The 13013-nt window shown below is 42.3% G+C and overlaps 1 protein-coding gene across 1 annotated transcript in view; it reads right to left on the bottom strand.

The window, feature by feature from the left end:
• Positions 1–4893: 4893 nt before the first annotated feature.
• The window catches only part of plxnb1a (plexin b1a), a 99277-nt gene continuing 91157 nt past the window's right edge, over positions 4894–13013 (bottom strand). Inside the window, exons 34-38 of the mRNA XM_064922162.1 lie at positions 9985–10132; positions 9711–9775; positions 9350–9425; positions 9128–9202; positions 4894–6849 (exon numbers count right to left, since the gene is read on the bottom strand). Coding sequence (XP_064778234.1) covers positions 6745–6849; positions 9128–9202; positions 9350–9425; positions 9711–9775; positions 9985–10132 — 469 coding nt within the window. The 3' untranslated portion in view covers positions 4894–6744. The remainder of the gene's footprint in view (positions 6850–9127; positions 9203–9349; positions 9426–9710; positions 9776–9984; positions 10133–13013) is intronic.

Raw genomic sequence — 13013 nt, 5'->3', positions numbered from 1 at the left:
AGTGACTGTACGTACATACCCCAACCAGAAGCCATGGATTACAGGCAAAGCGTCAATACAGGGCTAAGATTGAATCATACTACACCGGCTCCGACGCTCGTCGGATGTGGCAGGGCCTGCAAACTGTTACTGACTACAAAGGGAATTACAGCCGCGAGCTGCCCAGTGACACGAGCCTACCAGACGAGCTAAATCACTTCTATGTTCGCTTCGAGGCAAGCAACACTGAGGCATGCATGAGAGCATCAGCTGTTCCAGACGACTGTGTGATCACGCTCTCCGTAGCCGACGTGAGTAAAACCTTTAAACAGGTCAACATTCACAAGGCTGCGGGGCCAGACGGATTACCAAGACGTGTGCTCCGGGCATATGCTGACCAACTGGCAGGTGTGTCTTCACTGACATTTTCAACATGTCCCTGATTGAGTCTGTAATACCAACATGCTTAAAGCAGACAACCATATTCCCTGTGCCCAAGAACACAAAGGCAACCTGCCTAAATGACTACAGACCCGTGGAACTCACGTCCGTAGCCATGAAGTGCTTTGAAAGACTGGTAATGGCTCACATCAACACCATTATCCCAGAAACCCTAGACCCACTCCAATTTGCATACCGCTCAAACAGATCCACAGATGATGCAATCTCTATTGCACTCCACACTGCCCTTTCCCACCTGGACAAAAGGAACACCTATGTGAGAATGCTATTCATTGACTAGCTCATCACTAAGCTCATCACTAACCTAATGAACCTGGGACTAAACCCCTCCCTCTGCAACTGGATCCTGGACTTCCTGACGGGGCGCCCCCAGGTGGTGAGGGTAGGTAGCAACGCATCTGCCACGCTGATCCTCAACACTGGAGCTCCCCAGGGGTGCGTGCTCAGTCCCCTCCTGTTCTCCCTGTTCACCCACGACTGCATGATCAGGCACAACTCCAACACCATCATTAAGTTTGCTGACGACACAACAGTGGTAGGCCTGATCACCGACAACGACGATAGGAGGAGGTCAGAGACCTGGCCGGGTGGTGCCAGAATAACAACCTATCCCTCAACATGATCAAGACTAAGGAGATGATTGTGGACTACAGGAAAAGAGGCACCGAGCACATCCCCATTCTCATTGACGGGGCTGTAGTGGAGCAGGTTGAGAGCTTCAAATTCCTTGGTGTCCACATCAACCAAGAATGGTCCAAACACACTAAGACAGTTGTGAAGAGGGCACGACAAAGCCTATTCCCCCTCTGGAAACTAAAAAGATTTGGCATGGGTCCTGAGATCCTCAAAAGGTTCTACAGCTGCAACATCGAGAGCATCCTGACCGGTTGCATCACTGCCTGGTACGGCAATTGCTCGGCCTCCAGCCGCAAGGCACTTCAGAGGGTAGTGCGTACCACCCAGTACATCACTGGTGCAAAGCTGCCTGCCATCCAGGACCTCTACACCAGGCGGTGTCAGAGGAAGGCCCTGAAAATTGTCAAAGACCCCAGCCACCCCAGTCATAGACTGTTCTCTCTACAACCGCATGGCAAGTGGTACCGGAGTGCCAAGTCTAGGACAAAAAAGGCTTCACAACAGTTTTTACCCCCAAGCCATAAGACTCCGGAACAGGTAACCAAATGGTACCCAGACTATTTGCATTGTGTGCCACCCCAACCTTTCTTTTACGATGCTGCTACTCTCTGTTTATCTCATATGCATAGTCACTTATACATTCATGTACATAGTACCTCAATTGGCCCGACCAACCAGTGTTCCCGCACATTGGCTAACTGGGCTGTCTGCATTGTGTCCCACCACCCGCCAACACCTCTTTTACGCTACTGCTACTCTCTATTCATAATATATGCATAGTCACTTTAACCATACCCACATGTACATACTACCTCAATACGCCTGGCTAACCGGTGTCTGTATATAGCCTTGCTACTCTTAATTTCAAATGTGACAGCTAGTCTTAGTGGGGTCTGACAAATAACGAAAAGACATTACAGACAAAAGGCTTGATAATTTACATAAATTTAAAAACATTAGCATGTCGTGTGTGTTTGCATCTATCAGTTACACATACATGTCAGTACATACACACAACAAGTAGGTTACACGGGGGAGAGAGGTTGTGGCGTGAGGTTTGCACACTCTTGTCATTCTCTCAACCAGCTTCATGAGGAATGCTTTTCCAACAGTCTTGAAGGAGTTCCCACATATGCTGAGCACTTGTTGGCTGCTTTTCCTTCACTATGCGGTCCTACTCATCTCAAACCATCTCAATTGGGTTGAGGCTGGGTGATTGTGTAGGCCAGGTCATCTGATGCAGTACTCCATCACTCTTCTTCTTGAGCAAATAGCCCTTAAACAGCCTGGAAGTTTTTGGAACATTGTCCTGTTGAAAAAAAATATGATAGTCCCACTAAGTGCAAACCAGATGGGAGGACGTATCGCTGCTGTGGTAGCCATGCTGGTTAAGTGTGCCGTGAATTCTAAATAAATCACTGACAGTATCACCAGCAAAGCAGCCCCACACCATCACACCTCCTCCTCAATGCTTCACGGTGAGAACCACACATGCGGAGATCATTCATTATAAATGTATGCCCTTCTGGGTTGGTGCCCCCCCCCCCCCTTGGGTTGTGCCGTGGTGGAGATCTTTGTGGGCTATACTTGGCCTTGTCTCAGGATGGTAAGTTGGTGGTTGAAGATATCCCTCCAGTGGTTGGGGCTGTGCTTTGGCAAAGTGGGTGGGGTTACATCCTTCCTGTTTGGGCCTGTCCGGGGATGTCATCGGATGGGGCCACAGTGTCTCCTGACCACTCCTGTCTCAGCCTACAGTATTTATGCTGCAGTAGTTTATGTGTCGGGGGGCTAGGGTCAGTTTGTTATATCTGGAGTACTTCTCCTGTCTTATCCGGTGTCCTGTATGAATTTAAGTATGCTCTCTCTAATTCTCTCTTTCTTTCTCTCTCTCAGAGGACCTGAGCCTCAGGACTACCTGGCATGATGATTCCGTGCTGTCCCCAGTCCACCTGGCCGTGTTGCTGCTCCAGTTTCAACTGTCCCTGCCTGTGATTATTATTATTTGACCATGCTGGTCATTTATGAACATTTGAACATCTTGACCATGTTCTGTTATAATCTCCAGGCTATGAGGACTGGCCACCCCTCATAGCCTGGTTCCTCTCTAGGTTTCTTCCTAGGTTTTGGCCTTTCTCTATAGTTTTTCCTAGCCAACGTGCTTCTACACCTGCATTGCTTGCTGTTTGGGGTTTTAGGCTGGGTTTCTGTACAGCACTTTGAGATATCAGCTGATGTACGAAGGTCTATATAAATACATTTGATTTGATGACGGCCTGATTCACGCACTCTCCCCTGAAAAGTTTATGTTGAGATGTGTCTGTTACTTGAAATCTGTGAAGCATTTATTTGGTTGTAATCTGAGGTGCAGTCAAACTCTAATAAACTTATCCTCTGCAGCAGATCTAACTCTGGGTCTTCCTTTCCTGTGCCGGTTCTCATGAGAGCCAGTTTCATCCTAGCGCTAGATGGTTTTTGTGACTGCACTTGAAGAAACTTTCAAAGTTCTTGAAATTTTCTGCATTGACTGACCTTCATGTCTTAAAGAAATGATGGACTGTCATTTCTCTTTAATAATTTGAGATGTTCTTGACATAATATGGACTTGGTCTTTTACCAAACAGGGCTATATTCTGTATACCACCACTACCTTGTCACAACACAACTGACTGACTCAAACGCATTAGGAATGATAGAAATTCCACAATTTAACTTTTACCATTTACCAGGTGACTACCTCATGAAGCTGGTTGAGAGAATGCCAAGAGTGTACAAAGCTGTCATCAAGGCAAAGGTTGGCTACTTTGAAGAATCTCAAATATAAAATATATTTGAATTTGTTTAATACGTTTTGGTTACTACATTATTCCATATGTGTTATTTCATAGTTTTGACGTCTTCTCTATTATTCTACAATGTAGAAAATAGTAAAAATAAATATCAACTCTTGAATGAGTAGGTGTGTCCAAACTTTTGAGTGGTAGTGTAACTATTTACACATGCTTTGTAGAAGCACCGTTGGCAGTGATTACAGCTGTGAGTATGTTTGGGTAAGTCTCTAAGAGCTTTACACACCTGGATTGTGCAACATTTGCCCATTATTCTTTTCAAACTTCTTCAAGTTCTGTCAAACTGTATGTAGATCATTGCTAGATAACCATTTTCAGGTCTTTCAAGCAGATAAGTCAAAACTGTAACTCACCCACTCAGGAACATTCACTGTCTTCAGTGTAGATTTGGACTTGTGTTGTAGGTTATTTTCCTGCTGAACGATGAATTCATCTCCCAGTGTCTGGTGGAAAGCAGACTGAACCAGGTTTTCCTCTAGGACTTTGTTGGTGCTTAGCTCCATTCTGTTTCTTTTTTTATCCTGAAAAACTCATTAACCATTACACGCATACCCATAATATGATGCAGCCACCAGCTTTAAAATACAGAGTGGTACTCAGGAATGTATTGTTTTGGATTTGCCTCAAACATAACACTTTGTATTAAGGACAAAAAGTTAATTGCATTGCCACATTCTTTACAGTATTACTTTAGTACCTTGTTGCAAACAGGATGCATGTTTTGGAATATTTTTATTCTGTACAGGCTTCCATCTTTTCACTCTGTCAATTAGATTAGTATTGTGGAGTAACTAAAATGTTGTTGAACCATCCTCAGTTTTCTCCAATCATAGCCATTATTTCAACTCTGTAACTATTTGCCTCATCATAAAACCCTTGAGCAGTTTCCTTCCTCTCCGGCAACTGAGTAAGGAAGGACACTTGTATCTTTGTAGTGACTGGATGTAAAGAACATCCAAAATGTAATTAATAACTTCACCAGGCTCAAAGGGATATTCAATGTCTATATTTTTACCCATCTACCAATAGGTGCCCTTCTTTGTGAAAACCTCCCTGGTCTTTGTGGTTGAATCGGTGTTTGAAATTCACTGCTTGATTGAGGGAACTTACAGATAATTGTATGTGTGGGGTACAGAGATGAGATAGTCATACAAAAACACATTATAGTTGCACACAGAGTGACTTTTATAAGTAAATGTTTACTTCTGAACCTTCTTCTGAAAATGTAGGCTTGCCATAACAAAGGGGTTCAATAATTATCGACTAAAGACATTTCAGCTTTCGAAAAACATAATTTCACTTTGACATCATGGACTATTGTGTGTAGGCCAGTGACAAAAAGATTCAGGCTGTAACACAACAACATGTGGAAAAAGTAACAACAAAACCTGGAAAAAAAATCAAGGGTTGTGAATACTTTCATAAAGTACTGTATGAGAAAAGATACTTGAACAAGGAGAGGATGCAGGGCGGTAGCTCCACCCCACTCACTCTGCAAGTTTCGCGTCAAATCTATGGGCCAAATGTCCCCTGCCTTTTCAAATTTCAAAAGATGCTTACACCCTGCTAAATCGTGATCTGTTCCAAAAAAACAGTGATGAAAAACCTGCGAGCCAGAACAACTACAGATAGCTGAATAATCAAAATGTCAGAATTAACTAAATCTAAACTTTTGCATGATAACCAGGCATTTTCTGAACTCTTCCACCACATTTTGTTCTATGAATTGTTGTGTTTGATTATCACCTCCTGCTACTCATGAAAGCTGTGAGAGCACCTTCTGGTCTGCCATTGAAAGATAATGTGTAGTGCAGTCTGGCACAGTGCTGGGGATAAAACATTAAGCAGCTGAGATGTGTCTCTGGAGGTTTTGGGTAGAGATGTCTATCATAATCTCAGCATTAGGTCAGACACAATCAGTTTGGCTACTGTAGTTATAGGGAAACATAGAACTGCCTTTAGAAATGCACAATAATTACTTGTAGCCTAGATTATACATGATATTGGCGAGGAACATTCAAATCATACAGAATTTCAATGCTGGGTGACCAGTAGGGGCAAAGTTACTACATGAAGCAGAAACAGTTACATTTGTGTATAGCCAAAAAACACTGATGGGAGTGAAGAGGAGTGAAGACAATACTATCTCTCATTGAGCTTGTCGGAAACATCACACAATGTCTGTAAATGTTAGCTATTTAATAAAAAGTAAGACTTAGAAAATGTGATTCAAAGAAACAGGAGGCATTCGATGACAATAGCGTCAATGCACTAACTGCTATTCAGTTCTCTCCAGTGCTGTAAGCTTCATAAATCCATTTCCTCCCAGTAAGACTGACTTCCTGTTGCAGAGACTCTGCAGCCATGCAGAGAGTTCAACAGGACTTTGCTTACTTACTCAGAATAATGTCTATGTATCTACACACTGAGCAGTAGTGGGAGAATGTAGTCAGGTTGCCATGGAAATGTCCTGTGCAGCTCATCAGGAGAATCTATGATCAGGAAGTCCACAAGGACGTTGCTACTGAGCCCCTCAACCATCTTCCTTCTTTCCTTCCTTCAGTCTGCCAAAAAGAGAGGAAAATCTCACCCTGTATGAAATCACACCTTGTATGTTCATTTCACTGTGTCTTCCTCCTTTTCACACATTTCTTTCATTTGGGACTACTCATCTCAGCTGTTGTCTTCTCCTAAGTGTCCTAGCCTGTCCCCTGTCTCAGGGCCACTCTGTCATCTCAGTGTTGTGGCCTGTCCTCTGTCTCATGGCCACTCTGTCATCTCAGTGTCGCGGCCTGTCCCCTGTCTCAGGGCCACTCTGTCATCATAGGTCAGTGACTTTATTCTCCACGGCAGCCGAGATCTGCTGGAGCCTGTATCCCAGCTGCATCTTCTGAGCTGTAGAGTCCTCCTCTAGAGCAGTGATGATCTGGGAGGAGGGAGTACCAATAACAGGTTCAAGTAACTGTCCAGTGAAAATCTCACTTTTTAAAATGTTTTATTTTTCCCTTTCTTCATTTCTTTACACTCCAAAAACAAACTCATACATACAAACGACAACTTACAGACACATACAAACAATTACTACATCTCATCTGTCCAGACCAGCCTGCTCACACCCCCATCTCTCTTTCATTATTGTTTGCAACTTGGTTGAAAACATTTTTTTTTGTCTCAGTCGTCCATGCTATTACAATATTTAAATAATACATAAGTAGATGTTTCCATTGTGTCAATGATGGGGATTGATTGACTTCCAAGTTTTTAGTATACATTTTTTTCAAGATGAGTGATGAGAAGAGAATCGTCCAGATCATTGTGTATGTCACCACACCCTATGTGTCATGTTTTGTAATATACAGACGGATGGATTAAAAGTACATTTATATTGTAATACTTCCAACAGCAAACATTCTAGCTTCTCCCACAACTTCAGAATTTAATGGCATTCCCAGAAAGAATCGATTATTCAGTCATTATTAGTCTTACACTTTTCCAACATGACTCTGCCTTTGTGCTGTATAATTTGTGAATTTTGTCTTATGCATAATATATTCTGTACATTCGTTCATACTGGAGCGTACATTGTCGTTAACTGTAATTTCATTAGTTATGCTCCAACTTTCCCTCCATTTTATGCCAACATCAGTTCTTTTTAAATCTTGGTTCCAACAGTTTATATCTATTTTTTCTAATCGATTGTCAGGTGATATGGTCTCTGCAAGGTTTTGTAGATCTTTCATATGAACATCCTTTTCTGACTCAAATAAGATTCCCTCAAGGTTGCTCTGTCCAAAAGATTTCAAATTGAAATTTCGTGATATGTAACTTTTAAGTTGCATGTATTTGAAACTATCTACATTGGTCAGTCCAAAATGACTTTTAATCCTGTCATGGAAAATACATGTATTTCCGGTTACCCAGTAAATGACGGTTTCTATGCCTTTTGATTTCCATGTGGTCCTATTTCTTCATTCATTCTGTAAAGCTATCCAAGGATTATTCCGTAAGGTTGTGTTTCTAGGGAGTGATATTAGTTCTTGTGAAATATTTGTCATTTTCTTCCATATCGTTATAGTGTTCTTAACTAGGAAGTTGTTAATGTTCTTAGCTCTATCCTTCGAAAACAGACACGTAAACAGATTCTGAGGATGAGCATGCACATCTTAAACATGTACCCATTGTTCCTCTTTAGTGCATTTAACTATATGTCACATGTAAAAGCCCTGGGTGGCGAGTTGATACAATTCCAAGTCTGGAAGGTTAAAACCTCCCTCAGATTTAAGAAGATGTAAAACTTGTATTTTTATTCTAAGAATTTTATGTGCCCATATAACGTCTATAATGATCGAGTATACTTTTTTACAGAATGTCTTCGGTGGGATAATTGCTATTACCAAAAATCATACAGAAAATATATACAAAACTTTGGCAGCCATTCTAAAGAGGATTATTCTACCTATAAGATTTTTGGGAATATTGTTCAATTGAATTAAATCTCAACTTTATTCCATTACTCAACAATATGAATTATCTTTATATATGTGTTGTTTATTGTCATTTATTAAGCATCCTAAATATTCCAATTTTTGTGGTCCATTTAAAGGCTTTAATTCATCAGTTATTCTTTTCCTTTTTCCTATTGCCATTATTTTGATTATTCAACGTTAATTTTATAACTTGAGATTTTTGAGTATTCTGAAAAAATCCAATAATGTATTTTTTGTGTATATTTTTGCTTTAGGGTATTTATACAATATTTTTTATTAAATGTATTATTTCCGCTGGAAAGTTAAAAGCTTCCAAAGTTTTGAATAAAAAAGGCCATTCAAGACGATCAAAAGCCATTATTGATTAGAAGTTAATATTCTGTTAACTCATACCCAAATAATGTTGCTGACTCATCCTATACTCTTATTTGTGGCCAATGCATAAATTAAAAAACATGTATATCTGAAACAGACCGATTTAAAAAATGCTTGCGGTCTACTCGCCTCTTTTTTAACATACTTAATCAAACTATTTGGAAGAAAAACTATTTCACTCATATTGTAATTAATTATAGGTCATATTAGAGAAATCTAGAAACACTGGACAGTTACTTTAAGACAGACAATTGCTTTTGTTTATCTCAGCTAGCTTAACATCGAATGGAAATTACAAGGAAGGGGCTGAAAAGCCTCGATGGATAGAAATGGAGGACTCACCTGATCATAGTACTTGTTGATGTACTTATACAGCTCATGCAGGGCCACAAGGTAGTTCACCTCGCCAGCATAATTCTGTAAAGAAAGAAGGTGTAAGTACTCAGTAAAACTTTGTTGGTACAGAACTTTTACGTGATCTATAGAAAAACAACCTAAGACCTACAGCACAATATTAACCTCAAAACATGCACCAAGGTGTAGTTATTTTTAAATGTAACATACTCGAGACAGTTCTGCAAGTGCAGAATTCATTTCCTGGTCACTGGCAGAAATGGTCTGCCTGATGTCAGCATAGTATCTGAAAGGAGGGGGGGTAGTGAAGGAATGGGAATCTGAGATTATTGCACCCTCCATAATATCCATATGCTATCCATGTCTCATACAACACTAATTCACCAATTTCATGCAAATGAATACATTACAATTCTTCTGACATGAGTTCCCTATATAGCTACGGCAGTGGTGTGTGCTGCCAAGCCGACAGACTCTCCCCAGAAGAATCCCTGCATGCTCAGTGAACCCGCTCCATGGCACTGACAGATTGGCTGTGCCCTCTCTGCCTTGCCCAGGGTCATATTCTCACCTCTCTACCATCTGCTTGTACCGTGGGATATCTCTGGCATACAGCAACTTGTTGATAGGAGAGTCCTAGAATGAAAAAATAAAATGTTCTACTCAAAACACAGTACGCTTCCATGAGTGTTTAGAACCTGCATGCTCTCGTACTCTCTCTCTATTCTTCTTTATTTCATTCAATCCCCCCTGGCATCTCTACTCTCCCTTCATTTCTGCCAGACCTTCCATTCCCCCAGGCCCTTAACCTTCTCAGTAATGTCTACTCTCCGTGTTTGTCTCACCCTGCCCAGCTTGTGCTCTGCAATGGTACAGGAATCCATGAAGGTCTGGGCTATGACAGACAACACAGCATCCACGTGGTCTGATGCCTGAACGTCAAAGATGAACTGAGGGTTCTTCAGGATGTTAATCCAGAACCTCAGGGGTAAACTGGTGGGAAAACAAACAATTAGCTCAATTAATTTAGGAGTCCACAATCTCACCATGTTCAACCTGTAGACCAATGTGCCTCACAGAGTGTAGTCTAACATTCGCAATCGCAGATGTACTTTCCAGAAGATGGGTAATGTTGCCCATATTACGTTAATGGGCCACCCGGTGCATTCTGGGTTATTGTGGGACAAGCTCATTCAAGGAGTGAATGGGATTCTATTGAGCGCAAGCTTAAAAATCTAACATTAGCACAAATTTCCTCAACAAGAACTTCAACATTACAAATCTTTTCTGAGATGTGAGATAATTGTAATAATAATGTAAGTAAGATGGAGCAGGAGAAGAAGGCAGACGTTTTATGTGCCCAAACCGATTGTGTTATTTTGGTAGGTTATTTGCGATGTTTATAACTTATTTTTTTACTTGTTTTGTACATAATATTGCCGCTACCGTCTCTTATGACCGAAAATAACTTCTGGACATCAGGACTGCGATTATTCACCACGGACTGGCAGAATAATTTTTTTCCTTTAACGAGTCGAACGATATACTGCTTTCTCAGGAACAGACCCAGATCCCCATGATTTGTGTGAAGAGGAGGCGGAGAAAAAGGGGCCGGAGTGCGGGCTGCCTTCTGAGAATTCGTAGGCAATCGAATAAACCCCCACATCCTTTCATTCTACTAGCAAACGTGCAATCTTTGGACAATAAAATAGATGATCTACGCGGAAGATTAAACTACCAACAGGATATTAAAAACTGTGATATCTTATGCTTCATGGAGTCGTGGCTGAATGACGACACTATCAACATACAGCTGGCTGGCTATATGCTGCACCGACAGGATAGAACAGCGGCATCTGGTAAGACAAGGGGCGGCGGACTATGTATTTTGTAAATAACAGCTGGTGCACGATATCTAAGGAAGTCTCGAGCTATTGCTCGCCTGAGTTATAGAGTATCTCATGATAAGCTGTAGACCACACTATCTACCTAGAGAGTTTTCATCTGTATTTTTCGTAGCTGTTTACTTGACACCACAGTCAGAGGCTGGCACTAAGACAGCATTGAATGAGCTGTATTCCGCCATAAGCAAACAAGAAAATGGTCACCCAGAGGTGGCACTCCTAGTCGCCGGGGACTTTAATGCAGGGAAACTTAAATCTGTTTAACCAAATTTCTATCAGCATGTTAAATGTGCAACCAGAGGGAAAAAACTCTGGACCACCTTTACTCCACACACAGAGATGCATACAAAGCTCTCCCTTGCCCTCCATTTAGCAAATCTGACCATAATTTTATCCTCTTGATTCCATAAAAAATTAAAGCAGGGAGCACCAGTGACTAGATCAATAAAAAAGTTGTCAGATTAAGCAGATGCTAAGCATGACTGTTTGGGATTCCTCCAATGGCATTGACAAGTACACCACATCAGTCATTGTCTTCATAAATAAGTGCAACGATGACGTCGTCCCCTATGTGACCGTACGTACATACCCCGCCATGAATTACAGGCAACATCCGCACTGAGCTAAAGGCTAGAGCTGCCACTTTCAAGGAGCGGGACTCTAACCTGGAAGCTTATAATAAATCCCGCTACGCCCTCCAACGAACCATTAAACAGACAAAGTGTCAATACAGGACTAAGATCGAATCGTAGTACACCGGCTCTGATGCTCGTCAGATGTGGCAGGGCTTGCAAACCATTACATTCTACTAAGGGAAGCACAGCCGAGAGCTGCCCAGTGACACGAGCCTACCAGATGAGCTAAACTACTTCTATGCTCACTTCAAGGCAAATAACTGAGAAACATGCATGAGAACACCAGCTGTTCCGGAAGACTGTGATCACACTCTCCGCAGTCGATGCGAGTAAGTCCTTTAAACAGGCCAACATTCACAAGGCCGCAGGGCCAGATGGATTACCAGGACGTGTACTGCGAGCATGACAGCTTCACTGACATTTTCAACCACTCCCTGTCCGGGTCTGTAATACCAATATGTTTTAAGCAGACCATCATAGCGTCTGTTCCCAAGAACACTAAGATAACCTTCCTGAATGACTACCGACCCGTAGCAGTCACGCATGTAGCCATGAAGTGCTTTGAAAGGCTGGTCATGGCTCACATCAACACCATTATCCCAGAAACCCTAGACCCACTCCAATGTGCATACTTCCCAAACAGATCCACAGAAGATACAATCTCTATTGCACTCCACGCTGCCCTTTCCCACCTGGAAAAATGGAACACCTATGTGAGAATGCTATTCAATGACTCAGCATTCAACACCATAGTGCCCTCAAAGTTCATCAATAAGCTAAGGACCCTGGGACTAAACACCTCCCTCTAACACCTAAACACCTCCAACTGGATCCTGGACTTCCTGACGGGCCACTCCCAGGTGGAAAGGGTAGGTAAAAACACATCCGCCACGCTGATCCTCAACACAGGGGCCCCTCAGGGGTGCGTGCTCAGTCCCCTCCTGTACTCCATGTTCACTCATGACTGCACAGCCAGGCACGACTTCAACACCATCATTAAGTTTTCAGATGACACGACAGTGGTAGGCCTGATCACCGACAACGATGAGACAGCCTATAGGGAGGAGGTCAGAGACCTGGCCGTGTGGTGCCAGTACAACCACCTCTCCCTTAACGTGATCAAGACAAAGGAGATGATTGTGGACTACAGGAAAAAGAGGACCGTTCCCCCCCCCCATTCTCATCGACGGGGCTGCAGTGGAGCAGGTTGAGAGTGTCAAGTTCCCTGGTGTCCACATCACCAACGAACTAACATGGTCCAAGCACACCAAGACAGTTGTGAAGAGGGCCCGACAAAACCTATTCCTCCTTAGGAGACTAAAATGATTTGGCATG

This window comes from Oncorhynchus masou, chromosome 18, assembly GCF_036934945.1.
Source record: "Oncorhynchus masou masou isolate Uvic2021 chromosome 18, UVic_Omas_1.1, whole genome shotgun sequence".
NCBI classification, from domain to species: domain Eukaryota; kingdom Metazoa; phylum Chordata; class Actinopteri; order Salmoniformes; family Salmonidae; genus Oncorhynchus; species Oncorhynchus masou.
The sequence above is the reverse complement of the archived record's forward strand: the minus strand, read 5'-3'. Positions and strand labels throughout refer to the sequence as shown.